Source organism: Babylonia areolata, chromosome 1 (genome assembly GCF_041734735.1).
Source record: "Babylonia areolata isolate BAREFJ2019XMU chromosome 1, ASM4173473v1, whole genome shotgun sequence".
In the NCBI taxonomy this organism is placed as follows: Eukaryota; Metazoa; Mollusca; class Gastropoda; order Neogastropoda; family Buccinidae; genus Babylonia; species Babylonia areolata.
Window position 1 is genome coordinate 73,919,424 of NC_134876.1, and position 22,294 is coordinate 73,941,717.

The window sequence follows — 22,294 nt, forward strand, 5'->3', positions numbered from 1 at the left end:
CTCTGATTTGCCTTATTTATTATGCATGCAATATACTTGTCAAAGAGTAGGTTTGTTTGTTTGTTTTTGTTTAAAAAAAACAAAAAAACCCAAATCTTTTTCTTCTTCACATTTTTCAACATTAAACTCTTTATCACCAATTTTCATAAAGTAGTCCTCAGGCCGAGTTCACTGAGGGTTTTTGCTACCAATATGGAGCACTTTGCACTTTGTAGCATTGAAGTATAGGTTCCATGAGTCTTTCCATTCCACTAGTGAATCTATGTCTCTTTGTAATATTTGGAAAACTAAAGGGGATGTGTATAATTTTATATATTCAAGTGTCATCATAGTCAGCATCTTTCTTTGCTGACACTGGAAGAAACTAATGAGTCTGTGGGACAGTCTCCCATCATACGTCTTGAGAGTGCTCAACGGCTTCAAAACCCTTTTTTCGTTCTTTTTTGTGTTAAACATGAGCTGTTTTCAGACAAATATTTCATAAATTGTTAGGCGCCAAGCCGCAGATCACCGGCTGGCGCCGTCCACTGTTGACTGTTTACACTTGTCTTCCATCATTTCGAACTGCAAGCAATAGGTCACCAAAGTCTGTAAACCATTGGTTTGATATGATATAAGATATGAAGTATACTGGTTGTAGCTGTTACCAGGATGTTGATGAAATCCTCCAGTAGCAACTATTATATCAACAATTAACAGCTGAATGTTTCGACAATGGGCCAGCTGCTGTGCTTATAATCAATGTTTAACCAAAAACTAAAAACGTGGTGATGGCCTCTGCAACCGGGAAGATGTACCAAGTGAAACCATTCATCAATTCAGACGTTGAGATTATCACAAATGTGGACATGTATAAAGTAAAGAAGATTGGAATGATTGATATGAACGGAATACCGGTAAGCAGGCTAATGTACTCCGGAATGCTTCATTTTTGTAGGCTGTCGTATATATGTCTGCTGGCCAAAAATGTTGCGTCAGATCAGTGCTTCGAGCGGGTGTGGGTCGGTCTCGGTAGGTTTCACACTATCCGTAATATTCACTCAGCTTGGTAGAAGTTAAAGGGGTATCCCTTTCGCTCGGATTTTCCATATGATTAAGAGCTATAATTATCACGATTTCTTTCCTCGCTGCATCTATTTCTAAATTTGGCAGAAATACGTCCTGTCTCAGCACTTAACGTGGATGCAAGAAATCAAAGTTCTAAGCCCTTCTGGCAATGTATCAAAGACAGGACAGCATTAGTGTACCCACCCCCAACCCCTCCGATTCCCCAACAGGACAAAGGCACACTCCACAGCAATAGTAACTTTAGGCATGTTTCAGACCACACACACACACACACACACACACACACATACAGTGGCACACACACACACACACACACACACACACACACAAGAGACCACATATATGCCAACCACTGTTCAACACCAGAAGGAGGCAGGGATGAAGCAGGCATATCAAACATTGGTGACATCCAAATTGATTTTGGAGATGTACGCAGTAAAGGCTTGCGTACCTGATTACATTGACAGTTGTTTTGAAAATATGTAAAGCACCTATCCTTACAAGGACATTTCAACGTTCACAGGATAATGGAACTGTAGTACTTGGTAATTATCAGTAAACATCTCCAGTATCTTTATAAATGGCGATAAACACTAAGCCGCAAACTACAAGCCAGTATCTCACAATAAGTTTCAAGATCGTGGAACATATTTTTTTTGTCAACTGTCATATGATGACACACATGAAAAAAATCTAAACAACATGGATTCACAGATAAGAATATGTTGCTCATGAGAATGCAAAACAACTATTCCAAACAATGCGCTACCTCAGATCCATTCATGAAGGGGAACAAGCTGATACTGCAGTAATTATCTAACTTCAGTAATGCATTTGATACTGTGTGATATAGCAAACTCTTCCACAAACTTGAAGACTACAGAATAACAGGCTCTGCCTTCATAAAATTTACAAACCTTATATACCCGAAAGAGAAAGTTGTTCTACCAAAGACAGAGTTGTTCTGGAAGAAGTTACCTCATCCTAAGTACCTGTTGACTTTGGTGTGTCCCAGGACAATATTCTGCTTCCAGGTCTAATGAAGTTTTCATCTTTATATCATTCAAAGCCCTACCGGCAGTTTACTTGCAACTCAGTACTCGAGCCCACTTGGCTCTGTAGCGCAGTGGCCACATCTGTTGTGTGTTATATGCCTCTCATTGGTAACCGCAGCATGATTATCAAAATAAGGTCAAATACTGGAAAGGATGAAACACTCAGTACTATGCTTAGCTACAGGCTTCTATTCATATTGAAATATCATGATGTATAGGATACAATGTAATTGCTTGTACTATTAGTAGTTATTGGATTTTAAAACCATTTGCTTATGGTCTATTTGGAGCAGAGGTTGAAAACCAGACTTCTGTTTCAGAAGCTCCTCACTATTATCCCAAAGACAGTTTTCAGCATTTCCATTGTTCTATACCAAAAGAACTTACCAGCTGGACAAACAGCGCTACAATTCACATCATTTTCTCAACATCAGCTGAAAGTCAGTTATTTGAAAATAAGCAGAGGCCCATCCCACAACAAAGTGTTACTTTAGTGTGTAATGAGGATAGAGAATAGACAGGATAATGGTGTCCTCATTTCAACAACTATGAAAGACCATTGTTAACTTGTTCCAGAATTGAACACTGACTGCAAGAATCTGTAGGTTAATATCTTCACCCCTGGCCAGAAGCACCTGTATCCTCTTTTTATTATCAGAATATACCCAGCTGTTGTTCTTTTGTTGCATGGGTGCCATATAAAAACTGATAGAGTACTGTGTGATGTGGCCAAGACTATTTTTTAAATGGTGTATGTTACACTTACAGTTACAGACTGGAATGGAAGCAGATTCAGTGGATCATGTGTGTTGCACTTACAGAGTGGAGGGGAGGTGGAGGAGCGACTCCAGCAGCTGCAGCAGCGTCAGCAGAAAGTGTTGACAGAATTGCAACAGCTACAGCACAGTGTCCAGGAGTTGGCGGAGCGTCGTGGTGTTGATCTCACAACATCCACCACTGCCAGCACCACCACCTCCTCGATATCTTATTCTTCCCGTGCTCGGGTAAGACAGACTGGTGACTTTTGTTGCTTATTTGAACAGCATTCATTTTCTTCATTTTGTTTCAGATAAAAGAATGCAAATCTGATTTATAGTCTTTATTTTGTGAATAGACATGATTCTGTGCTTGAGAAAAGTTGTTCTGTGTAGACACCAGTGGTTATCTTTTCCGTGGCTGTGGTGATGGAGTCATAGTGCTTCATTTATCTGGAACAAACAGTTTGAGTTTGAATTTCTCAAAGAGGCATTACTTCGTTTGGACTGATCCATGTGCACCACACCACATCTACTAGGCAGATGCCTGACCAGCAGCATAACCCAGTGCGCTAGTCAGGCCTTTAGCGCATACATTGTTCTTTGGCATAAACCCTGTCCGAAGAGGTAGCATTGTGAGTTTGTTGCTTTTAATCTCTGTTGACAGCATTCTTCTTTTGTTATGTTACAAATCCTGTCAGCATTGGTTCCTGTCATAGACCTCTTTAGTGTTGTTCCCTGTCATAGACCTCCTTAGCATTGTTTCCTGTCATAGACCTTTTAGCATTGTTTCCTGTCATTGACCTCTTCAGCATTGTATCCTGTCATCGACCTCTTCAGCTTTGTACCCTGTCATAGATCTCTTCAGAATAGTATCCTGTCATAGGCCTCTAGCATCAGTCCCTGTCATAGACCTCCCTATACCTCCTTTTCTCTGTCATGGACTTCTTAAGCATTGTTTGCTTTCATACACCTACTTAGCTGAATTAACATCAGTCCCTGTCATAGACCTCTTTAGCATTGTTTCCTGTCATAGACCACAGGCATAGACCTCTTTACTGTCAGATATCTTTCTGTTGATGGTGCCTTCACAAGCCTCTTTACCAGCTATCCTCTGTAAAGTTCTTAGTAGAACCCTTGCAAGAGCTTTGCCCTTCATAAGCTGTTTCCTCAAAACACCAGCAACTATAAGTGAATAACAAGTGTATTGAGATCATCCTTGTGGTTGACCTGATGTAAAGCCATCAACAATTAATAATTAACGAGTAACCCATATTTGTTATATCCTCTTTATGACCTTTTCAGTGTTCTTGTTTTGACTTTGTCAGTAATTGTCCATGTGTATTTACCTTGTCAGTTATTGTTACCCTTTATTGACCTGGTAGTAATTGTCAATATTTGTTCCCATCTGTAGATCTCTTCAGTAATTGTCCCATGTATACTTGTCAGTAATTGCTGTAGACTGTGTAGGTTATTGTCCCCTTCTAGTTGTATACCTTGTCAGTAATTGTTCCCATGTGTAGACCTCATGGGTTATTTATTCAGTTGAATAGATCTTGTAAGTAATTATTCCCTGTAACTGTAAGATCTTAATCAGTATTAATTTTATCAGTAATTGTTACCCTCTATATGTCTTGTCAGTAATTATATCCACGCAACATCTCGACTTGTCATTTCTCTCATCCTCTCTCGCCTTGACTACTGTAACTCCCTGTTGTCTGGTTTGCCTGCTTAATCCATTCAGTCCCTTCAGTGCATACAAAACTCTGCTGCCCGACTCGTCCTCAGAAAGAAAAGATCTGAGCACATCACTCCTATTTTGCATCATCTCCATTGGCTCCCTGTCTCACACAGAATTAAGTATAAGATCAGTACTCTGTGTTATAAATGTATTCACAAATCTGCCCCTTCCTACACCTTGTCTATAATTGTTCCCAGTATAGACCTTGTCAGTTAGTGTTCCTTTCTGTACCTTGTCTGTATTAGTAACATGTATATAAATCTTGTCAGTAATTGTAACTATTTTTGTCCTGAAGCTGTGCAAATTCTATATAATGTAATAATCATCTTCACTTTATCAGTTGTGTAATGTGAGACAAAACATCTTTCAAAGGACCGTTTGTTTGGAATTTATGTTTTATAAAGTTTGCAACAATATGCATTTTCCCATGGGAATGGTGAGGTCAGAGATGGGATCAGTGCAGGTGATTGACTTAATTCTCAACTGACTGTACAGGAGACTTATTTCTGAACTGATTGCTTGCTGTGCCCCAGAATGGAGGACAGGGAGAAGGACTGCAGGACCTTGTGATAAGTGCTGACCCATCCAGCGCCCCCCTGTCCCTGCTGGTGTTGCTCAAACAGCTGTCCAGTCAGCGCCCCATCCTGACCTCCACCTTTGTACACTCTTCTGCTGTGGATACTCCCTCCTATCTGCGCTCCTTTCTGTATAACGGCTCGCCCGCTGCACGCAGCACCTATCAGTTGGCCATCACTCTTGTCTGGAAAAAAAGTAAGAGAGAGAACTCAGAACTCAAAAAGAACTCAGAACTCAAAACATTTTTTATTCAGGGATTAAGATTTTAGGCACGGCCCATGCTTCCAATCTGTCCTTGCTAATCTACATCAGTTACAATAACACATATATATATTTAATGGAAAGGGGAGAAAGAGAGAAAAAAACAACAAAAAGAAACGTGTCATGCAGAAGGAATATGATAAAGAACACACACACACACACACACACACAGATTGACAGATGGATAAGGGAGAGAGGGGGGGTGGGGGGGAGCGGAAGAGAAACATGTCATCAGTATTGACAACCAGATGACTAAAGCCACATTGTTGTTATCATCAAATCCATGTAGACAGTTGTAATTAATACTAAAATTACAACTACCATCTCCAATATCACTTTTACAACAGCTATTGTCACCACAATGATGGAATGAAATGAATATGTTCATGCATGTACACAAATTAGAAGAAAATGAAAGAAATGAAAACAAGCAAACAAAACAAAGTGAATGTAAAGAAAATAGGACAGAATGAGAAAAAGAGCAAAACAAGAACAAGGAGAAACAATAACAACTGATCCAATATAAGTATAAATGCCCTCATTGTTACTGTCAACAGTCGCTTCTATATCTAAGTCATTTATGGTTGGAAGGATTGAAGATATTTATGGAGATATGATTTGAAAGTAGGTAGAGAACTGCCCTTTTGTCTGTGAACAGGGAGTGAGTTCCATAGGGATGCACCTGAAAATGCAAAACTTGTTTTGAACGTATCAGTGTGGGTGCGTGGTAAAATGAACTTGTTTGACCCATATGAGGCTCGGGTAAGCAGATGTAGATATTGTGGTGCCAAATTATTGCGTACTTTGTACACAAGTAAGGCTTTGTTGAATACTGTTTTTGCAATGGAAGGATGTTTAATCTGGCTTGTTTTTCAAAAGTTGACAATGAATGATCTGGTAAAATTATTCTGGCTGCTCTCTTGTGAAGAGAGTGTGTGTATACGTGTGTGTGTGCGTGCTTGTGAGTGTGTGAAAGTGCATTCTATTTGTTATTGCAGATAGTTATTATTCATGATTAAACCTTGACAATGTTCATTTAACTTCTCCATGTACTCAGAATTTTTAACTGCATGATTTATAAATCCATTTTCTGACTGTAAATATAGTGTGAAGTTTTTTTTATTTACGTTGTTGATACATATTGCATTTTAAATCCATTGATTGAGATTCTTTTCATTAACTTGGATAATCAGTAACTTATTCCACTGATGAGTTGGTCAGCTGACACTGCTGCACCAGATTTCCATTGGCCACTAACTGATGTGTTTGTGTGCACAGTAGGCCACTAACTGATGTGTGTTTATGTGCCTCGTTATCAGTTGACACAGGTACAACTGGTAGTATACTGCTGGACACTGACTGTTTGCTGGCCACTAGCTGATTGTTTTCACTTGTTGACATAGTAGGTTTCTGCAGGCCAGCAACTGATGTGTGTTTACATGTACAGTAAAGTCACTCAGCAGTTGATTGGTAGTTTTCTGCTGGCCGCTGACTGATTGTCTTTACTTTCACAGTAAAGGCTCTCAACAGTTTCTGCTGGCCACTAACTAATGTGCTTTCATTTGCAGTGCCACGTGGGCCAACACTAATGGTGAGTCCAACACAACAGACCAGTATTCAGGGAGAGGCCAACATCGCACGCTACCTGTCACGACTCATGCGACCATCTTATGAAGAGGCTGATGTCAAGATTGCGACACGGGTAGATGAGATGTTGGACCTGGCTCAGCTGCAGCTGATAGAGGGCTCAAATAAGGAGCGCAGTGCTGCTCTCAGGACTCTCAATGCTACTCTGGGCAAAAGCAGCTGGCTGCTTGGTGGAGAGATGTCCCTTGCCGACATTGTCACATGGTCTGCTCTGCAGGAAACCAAAGTGGCTTCTGATGCTCCTGCCAATGTAAAAAAATGGCTGCAGCAATGTGCTCAGCACCCTGAGTTTAAAGAGGCCATGCAGTTTTTGCAGTGTTGATGGGGAGACACATACTGACATAGTAACAGTGCAGGATGTGCTTGCGGGTTGTGCAACGTGTGTTACGGGTGATGTTTTCACTGGTGTTTGCTCCACACAGGATTTAGGTCCCTCCCCCATTCTTTTTCTCTCATGCTCTGAGGTGTATCCAGCATGCTTTTGAGGCAGTGTCTTATTTGGAAAGGCTCCACTCCCGCACACTCAAACATGCACACAGACACATACACACACACACTGGACAGTTGGGCTGCTTGCAACACTGTCAGAAAGATGCTCGGTGATGTCTGACGTCTGAATTAGTTAAGTATACATACAAATGAGACATCATTAGTTTGCACACATGGAAAGAAAAGGCACAGAAGAACAAACCTACATTCTCGCCTGTCTTCTGATGCTAGATAAATACAGTGTGTGCACTTCACTGCTTTGTCCTGACCATGATTGTAACAGTCTGAATAAATTATTTTTAAAAAAGAAACTTCTGTTGTTTGGCTTTCCATTAATTTCAAATTTACATTCTCTGATCTTTGTCTTTCCTTTGTGTGAATCTGTTTTCCCAGTTCTTAAACAATGGAAAACAGTTCCATACCTTCTAAAAATAAGACAAGGAACTCATGGACAGCCAGCTTATTGTCAAACAATTAGATGCAGCCAGTATATTAACAAGACTATATTTAGCAGCAGAACTGCAGCCCACTGGAATAAGTTTTCAGCATTTATTAAACATGAAGCACTTTTAAGAACCCAGCTTTTTCATGGTTGCAGATTTTTTTCCATGCAGTTTTAGTGGAATTACCTCACTCTGTTCATTCGGAGTCTCCCAATAATATACATGGCTACACCCAAACTCTCTGGCCAGTCACAGTGCCAGCAGTCCACAGGGAGCTGCAAATGTTAGATTGTCATGTGACCACACATGAGGGGAGACCCTGCACTGCTGCTGTGTCACTTTTGGTAGTGTTCAGTCATGCCTGGCCTGATCCTACATACAGTTGATTGATTGATTGATGTGGATACTTATATAGCGCCTATCCTTGGTCAGAGACCAAGCTCTAAGCGCTTTACATACACGGGGACATTTGCACCACAGGCTGCCTACCTGGGTAGAGCCGACTGATGGCTGCCACTGGGCGCTCATCATTCGTTTCCTGTGTCATTCAATCACATTTCAGACGCACACGCCTACACACTCAGACAGACATGTAACATTTTACGTGTATGACCGTTTTTATTTACCCTGCCATGTAGGCAGCCATACTCCGTTTTTGGGGGTGTGCATGCTGGGTATATTCTTGTTTCCATAACCCACCGAACGCTGACATGGATTACAGGACCTTTAACGTGCGTATTTGATCTTCTGCGTGCGGATACACACGGAGGGGGTTCAGGCACTAGCAGGTCTGCACATATGTTGACCTGGGAGATCGGAAGAAATCTAATCTGATTCCAGGTAGAAAGTTTGTAGGATTTGTTTTTCCTATCCAAAGAGCTTGGTTATGGGAATGTTCTTTGAAGTATATTTCTAATCACTAAAATTAATATTGTATGATTCTTTTCCAACCAAATATTTAAGTCCGGTCAAAACTGTTATGGGTGAAATGACTTACAATGTTTTTAAAAATCAATTTGAACCCCCAGACTTGATTTGTATGGCACACAGGATTATCACAAAGATGCCAAGAGTACTATAGATTTAGGTTGTACACTTTAATGAATTCAGTTTTAGTCTTTCTGAAAGCATTGGAACAATATGCTAAGCATACATTATCAGGGGAATTAGACAACACAAACTACATGTTTGAAGGGATGGCTCAAGTTTTGAGTATTGATCTTTTTAGGATCAGCCTGAGCTCTAGGTTTTGAAAAGAGTGATGTGTATGGCAGCTATTTCATAGAGGTATCAGTGTAGGTGGGTACACAGCAACAGTTGTCTAGGCATTGCCACTGCAAAACCTCTGTGTAAATCCTCTTGTGGTCATACAATCTGTAGACAATTGTTTCGGCATTGACTCACTTTCTCCAGTATTAGATGACCAATTGTGTAAGTGGATGATCAGGGTTGTGTTTTGCATCTGTTTGGATCATGTTTATGCTGTGGAGAATGATGATCCCATTTGTTGGTTTGCATAACTTGGGATCACCATTTTGCTTTTGGGAGTTAATAATGGACAGTGACCAAATTCTTAGCTGATATCCTTCCCCCTTGTGAGGCTTTGCCTGCAGGTCTTTCTAGCTGGGATGTGTTTGTTACTTGATGTTGTCTGCTAAGGCAGAGTTTCTGTAAAAACCAAAAGAAAGTATTGTTGAAGCAAGTCACCTCAATCACATAGTAAATGTCCACTATCATCCACATAATCATAATAACAAACAACTATGCATGCACAGTCAGATGAATACTTGCATACATGCACACACAGACACACACACACACACACACACACACACACTGCAGATCTGAATGCAGAATAATGAAATAAAAAAGTGAAAAGAGAGAAGAGAAAAAAACAACCCCCCCCTCCCACACACACACACACACACACACACGCACATAGATACATGTACATCATCTTAAATACAAATTCACTGTCAATCACCTGGATAAAACAGAAATTTGGATATAAAATTTATTGTATTATACCCCCTTTTTTTTATATTAATTTTTTTTTTTATGAATAACAGCAGATAAGAAAGCAAGAATGGAAAAAGAGGGGATTCAGTTTTTATGCTAGAAAAGATGTGATTTATTCCTTTTTTTTAAAGGCAGGGGATGGTTTCCAAATGACACATATTAAAGAGGAGAAAATTCCATACTCGGGAGCATTTTCAGAAAAGCTTTCATTGTAGTTTTTTGTTCTTATTCTAGGGACAGAGAGAAGGTAAAGAACACCAATTTACAGATTTGTCATCAACAGTCAAGTTGAATGTGACATGCACAACAACAACAACAAAAGTATATATATATATATCACAGCCATATTATAGATTATACATCAACTTAAAATTACATAACTCAAGCAGTTAACACCGAAATCAAGAGAAGCATGAAGAAGGCAAGGGAGAATTGGATTGAAGGAAAATGCCAGGACATAGAGGAAAACCTGACAAGAAACAACAGCAAGAAAGCCTACCAAGTTGTGAAAGAACTTACCAACACAAGGCAAGGTAGAACTATGTCCAACATCCAGACCAAGGATGGAAAATGTCTAACAGAAGAACAAGACATCCTAAAGCGATGGACAGAATACTGCTCAGAGCTATACAACATACAGACCACAGGTGATCCAGCAATACTGAATGTTCCACCAGCCACTGATAACAGTAATCACCCCATACTCCGTGAAGAAATAGAGGCAGCAATAGCATCGCTGAAAAAAGGGAAATCGGCAGGAGTGGACAACATCCCATCAGAACTGGTCCAAGCAGGGGGTGAAGTTATGATAGATGTGCTAATGAAAATCTGCAACAAGATATGGCAAACAGGGGAATGGCCCACACCGTGGACACAATCACTGATCATCACCCTCCCCAAAAAGGGCAATCTCCAGCAGTGTCAAAACTACCGCACCATCAGCCTGATTAGTCATCCCAGCAAAGTCATGTTGAAGATCCTGCTTAACAGACTGAAACCACAAGCAGAAAACATCATTGCTGAAGAACAGGCAGGTTTCAGACCAGGAAGGAGCACAACTGAACAAATCTTCAACTTGAGGTTGCTATGTGAGAGGTACCATCAACACCAACAAGACCTCTACCACGTCTTCATTGATTTTAAGAAGGCATTTGACAGGGTCTGGCATGCAGCTTTGTGGGCTACCATGAATCTGTACAACATCAACGCCAACCTGATCAGACTGATACAGCACCTCTATGACAAAGCCACCAGCGCCGTCTACCTCAACAATAGCATCGGGGACTGGTTCAGAACCACAGTCGGAGTGAGACAAGGCTGTCTACTCTCCCCAACACTCTTCAACATCTTCTTAGAAAGAATAATGACTGACGCACTGGAAGAGCATGTAGGAACAGTCAGCATAGGCGGCAGAACAATCACAAACCTACGTTTTGCCGACGACATTGATGGACTGGCTGGAAAAGAAGAAGAACTGGCAAGCCTGGTCAAACATCTAGACAAAGCCTCCACATCGTATGGAATGCAAATCAGTGCGGAGAAAACCAAACTGATGACTAACAACACCAACGGCATCAGCATTGACATCAAAGTCAACGATGAAAAGCTTAAAACAGTCCACAGCTTCAAATATCTGGGAGCAATCATGTCAGATGAAGGATCTAAACCAGAAGTACTCTCGAGAATTGCCCAAACAACAATGGCACTCAACAAGCTGAACACCATCTGGAACAACAAAAACATCGCTCTCAGCTCAAAAATCAGACTGATGCGTTCCCTGGTTATATCAATATTGCTCTACGCCTGCGAGACTTGGACCCTGACTGCAGACATCGAGAGAAGAATCCAAGCTGTCGAGATGAGATGCTTTCGTAGACTACTTGGCATCTCCTACAGAGACCACATCACTAACACGGAAGTGAAGAACAGAATCAAGCAAAGTATTGGACCCTACGAAGACCTTCTGTCCATAGTGAAAAAACGCAAACTTAGGTGGTATGGACACATCTCCCGATCATCTGGTCTTGCCAAAACGTTCCTGCAAGGCACCGTACAAGGAGGCAGAAGGAGAGGACGGCAGAAGAAGAGATGGGAAGACAACATCCGGGGGTGGACAGGCTTGACGCTCGGTGACGCCCTGAGGAAATCAGAAAACCGTGAAGAGTGGAGAGGGGTGGTGGCCAGGTCAGCAGCGGTGCCCCAACGGTCTGAACCCAGACTATGGGAGAGGTGAAGGTGAAGGTGAGGTGAACTCAAATAGTAAAAACAGATTTAAAACACACACTTGCACACACACACACACACACACACACACACAGAGCTGCCTTCTTGGTCCCATCCATTCAAACGTGCACTGGTAAATACTTTTTATACAACACATTTGACCATGCCCTTCTGGATGTATGCATGTTCACCAGTTGTACCAGTCTATGAAGAAAACTGGACATCATCCATACTGTTTAAAGAGACTGGTAAAATCTGCTGGAAGGGCCTTGAAATATCCCTCAAGAACATGACTTTTATCACATGCAATTTCTCTTGCCTGTTGAACCATTTGCTACTCATACAACCAATTAAACATGCTGGCCGTTATCGACTCCAATATGCTGGCTGTTCACCTGCATTCTTAGCAGAAGTTTATATTCACAATTTCATTCATAACATCCTTGCATTTTAAACTTGTTTTTGCATGCCAGTAACTATTGCAGCAGTGGAGTGGTGGGCTAGTGGTAATGGAGTGGTGGCCTAGTGGTAGTGTGCCCAACCAGGAAGTGTGTCAACAGGTTTGAATCCCATGTATGGCCCAGGAGTTTTACTTCCACCCTCCACTGGATCTTGAGTCGTGCTTTGGGTGCTAGTCATCAGATGAATGATAAATATAGGTCCTGTGTATAGAACAAAAGGATTGTCCTGGCCAAAATTCTGCCGAAAAATCAAATTAGTAAGATAAATACACTTGCAGACCAAAAAAAAAAGAAAGTAAAATGGTCGTGCTGCACTGTGGCCACATGCTCTCCCCTGTAAGAGCAGCAAGAATTTCACACAGAGAAATATGTTGTGACAGGAAGTATTACTAGAGAATTTATTGAAGTTATCTATGATGTCATGTCCACATGTTGGTTTTCAGGGTGTGTGGTTAGGTGCAAGTGTAACTGATATTAGTGACATATTTTTCAACAATACAAAACTACAATACCAACTGTGATATTTGTTTTTCTGGCTGCCCCATCATCTGCACTGTTTCAATGGGATAACTCCTATGCTGCTCCTCCATACACAGCCACATAAGGGCATATCAGCTGCAGCCCTGATGTTTGCAGACCACAGGGAACTATTGATATAAGGCCGCCAGATAACCAGAGAAGACCCTGCGCTGCTGCTGGGTCACTAGTTCAGTAGTGCTTGTACCGATTTAATATACACAGGACACCACTTACTGAGCCCCACCCCTAGTGATGACAATAATCAGTCACAGAGCCAGACTGAGTGTCCCCCAGAGTGGAGACTCACTACATACATGTGAAGTTATCTTGGATGTCTACATGCTTGGTACTGGGGCATGTGGCCGTGTTTTCGGGTGTTTGTGTGTGATTGATATTTTTTATGTGACTTTTTTTCTCCCTTTCTTTTACAGTTGTGATTTTATTCAGTTTCAGTCCTGCACTGACATTAACACCCACCAGTTTCCAACAGATATTCTTTCAAGCCACATTCAGATCATAGAGACAGTGACAAGCAGAGTTAAAGAAGAAAGAGAAGAGAAGAGGAGGAGAATGTGGAAGTAAAACAGGATGACTGCTCAGCTGGACCTGGTAAAACAGTAAGAAACAAGAGAGGCAAGGCCTTCAAAACTCACTTTTGATACACTTAAAAAAATCTAATCGTTAAAATGTGTTCTGTATTTGTTATTATAAAGCTTCAGGTTAAAAAAGAAAAAGAAAAAAAAAAACAGAAAAAGAAAAGTCCTAACCGGATTTGAACCCTGCGTGTACAGGTGAGAAGAAACTGTCTTACCCATTACACTATCATGGCTCCTTAACTGACATTCTAAAATTTAATATTTGAACATACTTTTTTTAAAGGGCGATAAATCGATTGTGGTACTGGCAGTGAGAACGCTGTTTAAATCATATCATTCTGGTGTATCTTGGGCATTCAAAAAATCTTTAAGGGCAATAAAAAAAATTCTTTTTAAGTCTGCAGTAAAGGAGACATGGCTATCACCGCAATCACACTGCAACATTTAGCCATTTTCTCTAGATCTAGATAGATGTACAAGTTTAGTTACACCCGTCGGGAATGTAGTACAACACGGTCAATTCAATTTCTCTTTTATGTTCATTCTAGTTTTATAGTTTTAAAGATGATATGAAAATTTAGTATTTTGTTAAACTAATAACATGTAGAGCCAAGTACAAGTACTTCTAAACGTCGTATGAAGTGAAAAGGACTTCATTTTGAGAAAAGTCAAGACTGGAAATTTTTACGTTTCATTAAGGGTATTAACTTACATGGTTTACAGTTTTTAACAGTGAATTCTGACTGATTCTGTGGATATTTTTATGGCAGTTTGGGGCATAATCCAGTAAGTGATGAGGCGTTCACAAATCTTTCTCTGAATAAATATTTAACGGTCTCCTTCTCCAACTTTCCATCACATGTTATCGTGTATTGTCGATTGAATGGGCAGGTCAACAACTTGAAACAAAATGGCGTCGTTCGCGTTCGCGAAGAATATAAGCACGCGCTTTGAACATGTATAAATATGTGTATGCAATTGATTTTTGCCCATGACCTTCAGGGCTCAGCCAATAGATCTATAAAGTCCACTCGTCCTATTGATTTTAGTATTTTCCGAAAAAGACCACTTGGGCGAATGAACATAGTGAAAGCCCTGTACACTGAGAGTAAAACACACAAGCTTTTTATGTATTGAGTATAATTTCAGCATGTAATGTTTAAGATGAGAAAGATCAGTTTAAAGCAAATTAAGTCCCCTAGCATTAATTACAGATTAATTTCCCTTTTTTTTACTATCTGCACCAAAGACATGCAAAATAAATCTAACTTCCATGCTTAGCAAAAGAAGCTCCTGTTGGAACAAAAAAATGATAAAAATGACTGCTCTTGTTGTTGTGTCAGAATATCAGATCAAAGTGCCAAGTTTAGAGAATACAAAAAATAAAAATATAACAGTAAATGCAGTTTGCATATAATTAGGCTTCATTTTTTTTTTTGAGTGCCCATCCCAGAGGTGCAATATTGTTTTAAACAAGATGACTGGAAAGAACTGAATTTTTCCTATTTTTATGCTTGATTTGGTGTCAACTGACAAAGTATTTGCAGAGAAAATGTCACACAGACAGACAGACACACACACAAACAACTGAACACTGGGTTAAAACATACTCACTTTGTTTACACAAGTGAGTCAAAAATAGTCAAAGGTTGGATACAAGGTTAGATAATTGTGATCGATGTTTCATGTGTAACATACTTTTGGGCTCAAATGGTTAAGAAATGATGTTGAGAACAGATCTGTGTGGAAACTGTGTGATTAAATAACTTAAAAGTGTTCTTAGTGGGGGGCAGTTCCACTGTGTCAAGATCACGAAAGGTGTCAAAAAAGTGGCCCATCTCTGATGTTAAGACCATTTGGCTACGTACAGTCAAAAGTGTTGATAAAACAGGATTTCATGTCTTGCTGAAGAGGTGGTAGCACTTCTGAATTCCCCAGAGCTGACAGACTGTGATGGCTGGAAATCAGATCTCACTTGGAGGTCACCCAAGTTCTGTGCTTGAAAGCTGGCAGTCCCCACCCTGAATAGGGTCTACAGTACACAATACTACAACATAGTGTTAGTAGAAATGCATTACAGAGGTGAAAACAACTAAATTAAAAAAAGAAAGAAAAAAGAACGACAAAAAACAAAAACAAAAAAAACCCAAAAAAACAAAAAAACCCAAAACAAAAAAAAACACACACACATACACTGGCACACACACACACATACACACAGAGAAACTGACAGACTGACTGACTGACTGAAAAATGTTTTAATGCCATTGACATTACAGTCCTATTGGCATGGGACACATGAGAATAATCGTTCAACACATAAAAACAAACCAAACAGCATGAATATATGTATCAAAGTCGCAGCAACAAACCTGCTGCAAGACAATAAAAAAACACTTATATCGAAAACGGCTATACCCACGTTCGACAAACTCATGGCGTGATCAACCTAAAAGAAAAGTACGAAAAAAGAAAAGTAAACCTATACATATTCAGTTAATTTGCACTTTCTCCGTGCATATTAGAAAACGATACAAATGTCGGCTTCTTTGAATCGACCATCCAACCTAAACCCTATGACAGTTAAAGCTGTAGTATGATTATTTTTTTTAACTTTCGAGACTGCAATTCTTTAAATAGACAACGGGAGAGAGAGAGAGAGAGAATAAGTGAAATAGTGTGTTTACAAGAGACAGAGGGGAGGGGGGAGGGAGGAGGGAGAGAGACATTTGAGAGGGAGTGTGAGAGTGAGAAGAGAGGTTCCATATGTTTCATGGAGAACTGTTTATGTTTCATGTGGAATTTTTTTGGTCTGCAGGAATGTTCCTGTCAGACGCCTGATATGCTGTGTGTGTGTGTGGGTGTGTGCATGTGCGTGTATATATATATGTGTGTGTGTGTGTGTGTGAATGTGTGTGTGTGTGTGTGTGTGTGTGTGTGCGCGCGCGCGTGTGTGTGTCAGTGTGAATGTGTGTGTGTGTGTGCATGTGTGTGCGCGCGTGTGTGTTAGTGCGTGTGTTTGTGTGCGGTTGTGGGTGTGTGTGTGTGTCAGTGTGCGTGTGAAACTGACAGAGAGGGAGAGAGAGAGAGATAAAATTCGGGAAAGAGAGAGAGAGAGACAGAGAGAATCTCCAAGAGCCACAGAGAGAGCGTTTCCCTGAGTCGTGATGAGAGCGACAAAGTCCGTGTAATACGGCCTGTGTGACTGCAAGGCAGCGAGCCCACACCGAACAGCGGGCCCCGACACACAAGTCGCGCACTGCTGCTCAACTCCGAAGGCGGACGGTTGTAAAAAGAGAGCACATAACACATTCATCACTCTACAACACATCTTTGATCAAGCAGAAAGCATTATCAGTCACAACTGTATACATACATGTGTATTTGCCTATTTTTTTTTTTTTTATCTTTGTGAGATGGAATAACGAGCCGGGGAGTATCGACACGCCGGAGTATCGACACGCTCCCTCGGGCTGACCCAGTACCAAAATGTGCATCACCCATAGCCAACCAGTCTGAGCTAGATTCCTTCAGCTTGTGTCTGGATCTGGATCTGGATCAATACATCGCTTTACATCCATTTACTGGCATAGACGCGACGGTGGGGGGTGCGCAACGCGTTGGTGTTACTGGCTTCTGGCTTTTGCCAGAGCCAATTTGAAGCTATCCACGGACTTTTTGTGGACGATGGTACCGTCTGGATGGTTCCACTCAATTATTGTCAAATGGTTTTCTCATGGCCGTTTTCTCTCATGTACTATCAGGGAATGTTCTGTATTACAAAATTCCAGCCCCATCAAACATTGCCAAACCCCCCCTAGTTTTACTTTTGATAAAGGTCGAAAATATTCTGCATGTACCCCGTGTCCGAACCGGATATGGCGATCGTTGTCACGGAAGTTTGTTTCCAAACGAGAGTATCAGTATCACACAGGGTTGTGTACCTTGGATGCAGCCAAAGTCCCTGAAGGCCTGGGGTTGATAACACACTTTGATACTGGGCCGTCATATCTGCTGAGCTACGTGACTTCACACACTGCATTTTCGTTCCGCCCATCAACGATTATTGCTGGGTATGTGGCACCTTTATTTTATTGGTTCTCTTGATGCCATCCTTTGTTTACGTTGTTGGTGATGCTGTCCCGGTTATTAAATGTCGCGGCCCGGTGCAGTGCCATGTGAAACCGCGACAGACACAAACCTAATCTATCTGCTTCAAATACAACTCATAACTTGAACTTGAACTTGAACTGTACGATGTTTTAGGTCTTGAAGACCTGTTCATCGCTCCGTGTGGGTCATCAGTTGTACATACTAAACTTTGCATGCGTGGCTTATTGGCAAGACGGATTGTACTTGTCTGGCTTGTTCTTCCAGTAGACATCCAGTCTGTTCTTGAAGGCAGGACCACTTCGTCTGGGAGACTGTTCCATGTCTTAGTGACCCTTTCACTGAAAAAGTGTTTCCTGGTGTCGCAGTGGGTGTGGTGCGGGAACAGTTTCTAAGCGTTTCCTCTGGTGCCTGATTCCTCTGCGGTTTCAAGTTTTGGTTTTTCAGTTCTGTTGAGTCCGTGGACATACTTGAAGGTGTCTATCATATCCCCTCTGAGTCGTCTGTGTTCCAGGCTAGGCAGGCCGAGTGGCTCGAGTCTTTCTGCGTAAGGTAGCTCACTGATCGAGGAGATCAGCTTTGTGGCTCGGCGCTGCACGTCCTCTAGCTGCTTGCATAATGTCTTGTGTCTAGGTTGCCACACAGTTTGTGCATACTCGAGGATAGGCCTCCCTATTGTTTTGTAAAGCTGGATGAAGAGCTTGCAGTCTAAGAACTCGAAGGTTCTGCGGATGATGCCAATTACACTGTTCGCTCTTGCTGTGACACTGTCCACGTGCTGCTTAAATTTGAGGTCATTATCAACTTGAACACCGAGGTCCGCTTCCACCTCAGTTTCTGCCAAGGGTATTTCTCTGATGGTTCCGGTTTCAACATCTACATGCTTCATATGGTACTATGCTTTTGATTTTCATGTGCCGATTTTCATCACTTTGCATTTCTGTGGGTGGAATCTCAGAAGCCAATTGTTTGACCATTTCTGGAGGCTGTCTAGGTCCTGCTGAAGAGATGCGGTTGATTCCTGGTTGTCGCTAGCGGCATAGATTTTTGTGTCATCTGCAAACAGTTTGACGGTGTTTTGTACATGTTTCGGTAAATCGTTGACGTAGATGACAAACAGGATTGGTCCTAGTATACTGCCTTGAGGGATACCGCTTGTGACTGCTACTTCGTCTGAGAAAGTTCCATTGATTCTGACTAGTTGTTTTCGGTCTCCAAGGAAGGCTGATATCCAGTTGAGTATTGGGCCTTTTACTCTGTGGGCTTCAACTTTCTTCAGCAGACGACGGTGTGGTACAGTGTCAAAGATTTTTGGAAGTCCATATACACGATGTCAATGCTGCTGCCGGAGTCTATCAGCCTGGTCCAGTCATTGAGAGCTTCCAGTAGATTGGTCACGCAAGATTTCCCCTGAACGAATCCATGTTGCTCTTCACAGAGTAGTTCATTGCGCTGTAGGTGATTCATTATTTGTGCCCTCATGAGCGTTTCCATTACCTTGCACAGGATACAGGTCAGGCTGACAGGTTGGTAGTTTTCTGGCTGCTGTCAGCTTCCTTTCCTCTTGTAGATAGGAGTGACTGTGGCTTCTTTCCAATCTTTAGGAATTTCCCCACGATCCAGAGTGAGGTGGAATAGATGTGCTATTGGGCATGCTAGAGACTCTGCTGCCTTCGCCAACACCATGGGGTGGATTCCGTCGGGTCCAGGTGCCTTGTTTGTTTTCAGATTTTGAAGTTGCTTTTTCACATCTGCTTCAGTGATGTTTACCTCTTGCAGTATTTCCTGAATGCTGTACTCGGGGTGGTGGTGGTAGGTTCTCCTTTTCTTTCTGGGTGAAGACTCTTTGAAAAAATTCGTTTAGAATGTCTGTCTTTTCTTTGTCTGTTGTCGTTTTTTTTCTGTCAGCTTTTTTCAGATCTGCAATGCCTGACCTGCATTTGGTTTTCGACTTGACATATGACCAAAAGACTTTGCTGTTTTTCTTTGGGTTGGCTGCCACCTTTTCCTCTCTACCTCTCTTTGCTTTGTGGCACACTCTTCTGGCATGGTTATTTGCGCGACGGTATTCCTGCTCGTCTCGAGGGTCTCGTGATTTTTTCCATTTTCTGAAGAGTCTGTGTTTGTTTCGAACAGTGCTTAGTGTTTTCGGGTCCATCCATTTCTGGGTAATTCTTCCTGTCATCACTGTTGGGATGTGCTTATATACAGTTTTCTGGATCTCATCCTTTATGGTTTTCCAGGTTTTTTCAACTGACTTGTTGGAGAGAAGTTTGTCCCAGTCTGCTTCAGCGAGGGCTTGTAGTTCACTCCTTTTGCTCAGTAATGAATCTGCATTGCTGTAGAGGCACGTACATGAGTTCAAGGAAGCATTGGCTATATTGTTCTGGCGGTTAGATGATAGTTTGGGAACTGATGAAGTTTTAAAACTATGTACATTGAGAGTTGAGAGTTTTTTTTACCCCGAGTCTCCCTGGGCTGCCTGATCCGGTGGTTCCCCGAGGTAGACCACACACTTGTTGTGCCTCACCCATCTTGCTTTGTCGTCCCCCGACGCCTGGGCCCTCTTCGTTTGCAGTTCATTGTAAAGTGCAGTCTCTTTCTTGCGTTCTGCAGGGGTCAAGTCCTTTCTCATGCTGATGCCAGAGATGGGGGTTGTTGCAGCAGCCTTGGTTTCTTCTTCCTTTCTCTCTCTGTGGTAGGTACGCAGAGTCTCATCTCTCTGTGCCATAGAGTCGAAGGTTAGTCTTAGTGGTCTCGGGGGGCCTTCGCTTCCCTTTTCCTTTGGCTTGCCCAGTCTTCTGATGTCTATTGGTTGATGGGGGATATTCAGATGCTGCAAGATTTTTGTTGTTGTCTCTGTGTCTTCTGATTTCCTGTCCCTAGATTCAGTGGCTGCACATTCTTTCATTTTGAAAATGATCAGGTTGGTTTTTCTTCGGTGCCTGTCTTCCATTTCAGCTACTTTTTCCTCTGTCTTGCTGTCCACAGTGTCAACGATTTGGCTGTCTGTAGGAGTAGGACTGCCTGTATTGTTGTCTGCTGTGTTGATTGTGACATTTTTGACGGCTTCGTCTGTTATGTCTCTGATCTTTTCAACCATTTTCTGGGGAAGGTCACCTTCTGTTATCTTGGTTACAGTGGCTGCAACTGCTTCCACATTCTTTGATAGTTCCAGGACGTCAGTTCTCAGTTCTTCCATGCCATTGAAAAATTTGTGGATCACCTGGTTGCACGATTTGCCGCAGTACCAATGTAGCTGTGGGTTGGGCTTGTCTGCATCTTTCTTCATAAACTTATAGGTGGCTTCGTCGACATTGATGCAAGTGATGTGGAACCACAGGTCGCATATTTCACATTGGAGTGCTTTGTCCTTGGGGCCTACTGTGTTTGTACAATGTCCACAATTGCTGTTTTGAATGGTTTGAGAGCGTTCATCAGTTGCATTTGATCCTTTGCGCATCCTTGAGCTTGTTTCTGATGTTGTCCGTTTTTTATGATCACCCGACATGATGTCTAATCTATGGTGCTTCAAAAAAGGAAGATTTCACTCACCTCTCAAACCATGTGTGGCAATGTATCCTCATTCACTTCATTCTCAAACCATTACCATGTGTGGCAGTGTATCCTGTGTTCGCCTCACTTAATATCATAACAAGTCAGAAGAACCAGCAGCACACACTGATACAGTCCACCAACACAGCACTGATACAGTCCACCAACACAGCACTGTCGATAGACTAGTAAAAGTCACAAACTTATTTGCAATTTTTGAGAGAAACTTGGGTGGATACACCTCCCTAGCTGTTTTAAGCAGTTTTGGTCGAATGTCACTCTCCAGTTATCACTCGAAAAAACACTTTTCAGTAAATTTATCCTCTCTCGTCTTCAAAGTCCGCCATTGCCCTTCCACCACGCATCATAACAGTGATGATATTGGTGTATGGACAAAACAAGCTGTGATCCCATTAAAAATCCCTTATAAGTTGAACAAAATAACATGGGTAGACGATCGTATGGTCATGTTGCAGCAGCAGAAGCAGACGCAGACGCAGAAGTTGTAGTTGCAGTGGAAGTAGTAGTAGATGCAGCAGTAGTAATAAATACTGGGGATGAAACAAGCATTGAAGCTTTTTAACATACCCTCATCGTTCAGTTAGTGTTTCACATTTAATTTATCATGATTTAAAAAAAACAACAACAAACACATCAGTGTTTCCAAACATACTTTAGATTTTGAGGAATCATTTAGTTGATTATTAATGCATTGATAGGTGGTACATATTTTAGTTGCAGTGAAAAGTTAATGTCATTTGTTAGTAACTCAGTTA

At 41.6% G+C, this 22,294-nt stretch overlaps 3 protein-coding genes across 3 annotated transcripts in view; all 3 read left to right on the forward strand.

Annotated features, from left to right (window-relative positions):
- LOC143287492 (GPI alpha-1,4-mannosyltransferase I, stabilizing subunit-like) overlaps nucleotides 1–22,294 on the forward strand; it is a 183,193-nt gene that overhangs the window by 84,375 nt on the left and 76,524 nt on the right. The window lies entirely within an intron of this gene.
- Nucleotides 752–7,793, forward strand: LOC143293542 (aminoacyl tRNA synthase complex-interacting multifunctional protein 2-like). Its single transcript, XM_076604470.1, has 4 exons — nucleotides 752–896; nucleotides 2,945–3,127; nucleotides 5,153–5,390; nucleotides 7,025–7,793. Exons 1-4 carry the CDS (start codon nucleotides 771–773, stop codon nucleotides 7,423–7,425), a joined length of 948 nt encoding a protein of 315 aa, XP_076460585.1. The 5' UTR covers nucleotides 752–770; the 3' UTR covers nucleotides 7,426–7,793.
- LOC143287459 (D-beta-hydroxybutyrate dehydrogenase, mitochondrial-like) overlaps nucleotides 17,683–22,294 on the forward strand; it is a 17,404-nt gene continuing 12,792 nt past the window's right edge. The window contains exon 1 of the mRNA XM_076595462.1: nucleotides 17,683–17,926. The gene's annotated coding sequence lies outside the window, so the exon portion shown is untranslated. The remainder of the gene's footprint in view (nucleotides 17,927–22,294) is intronic.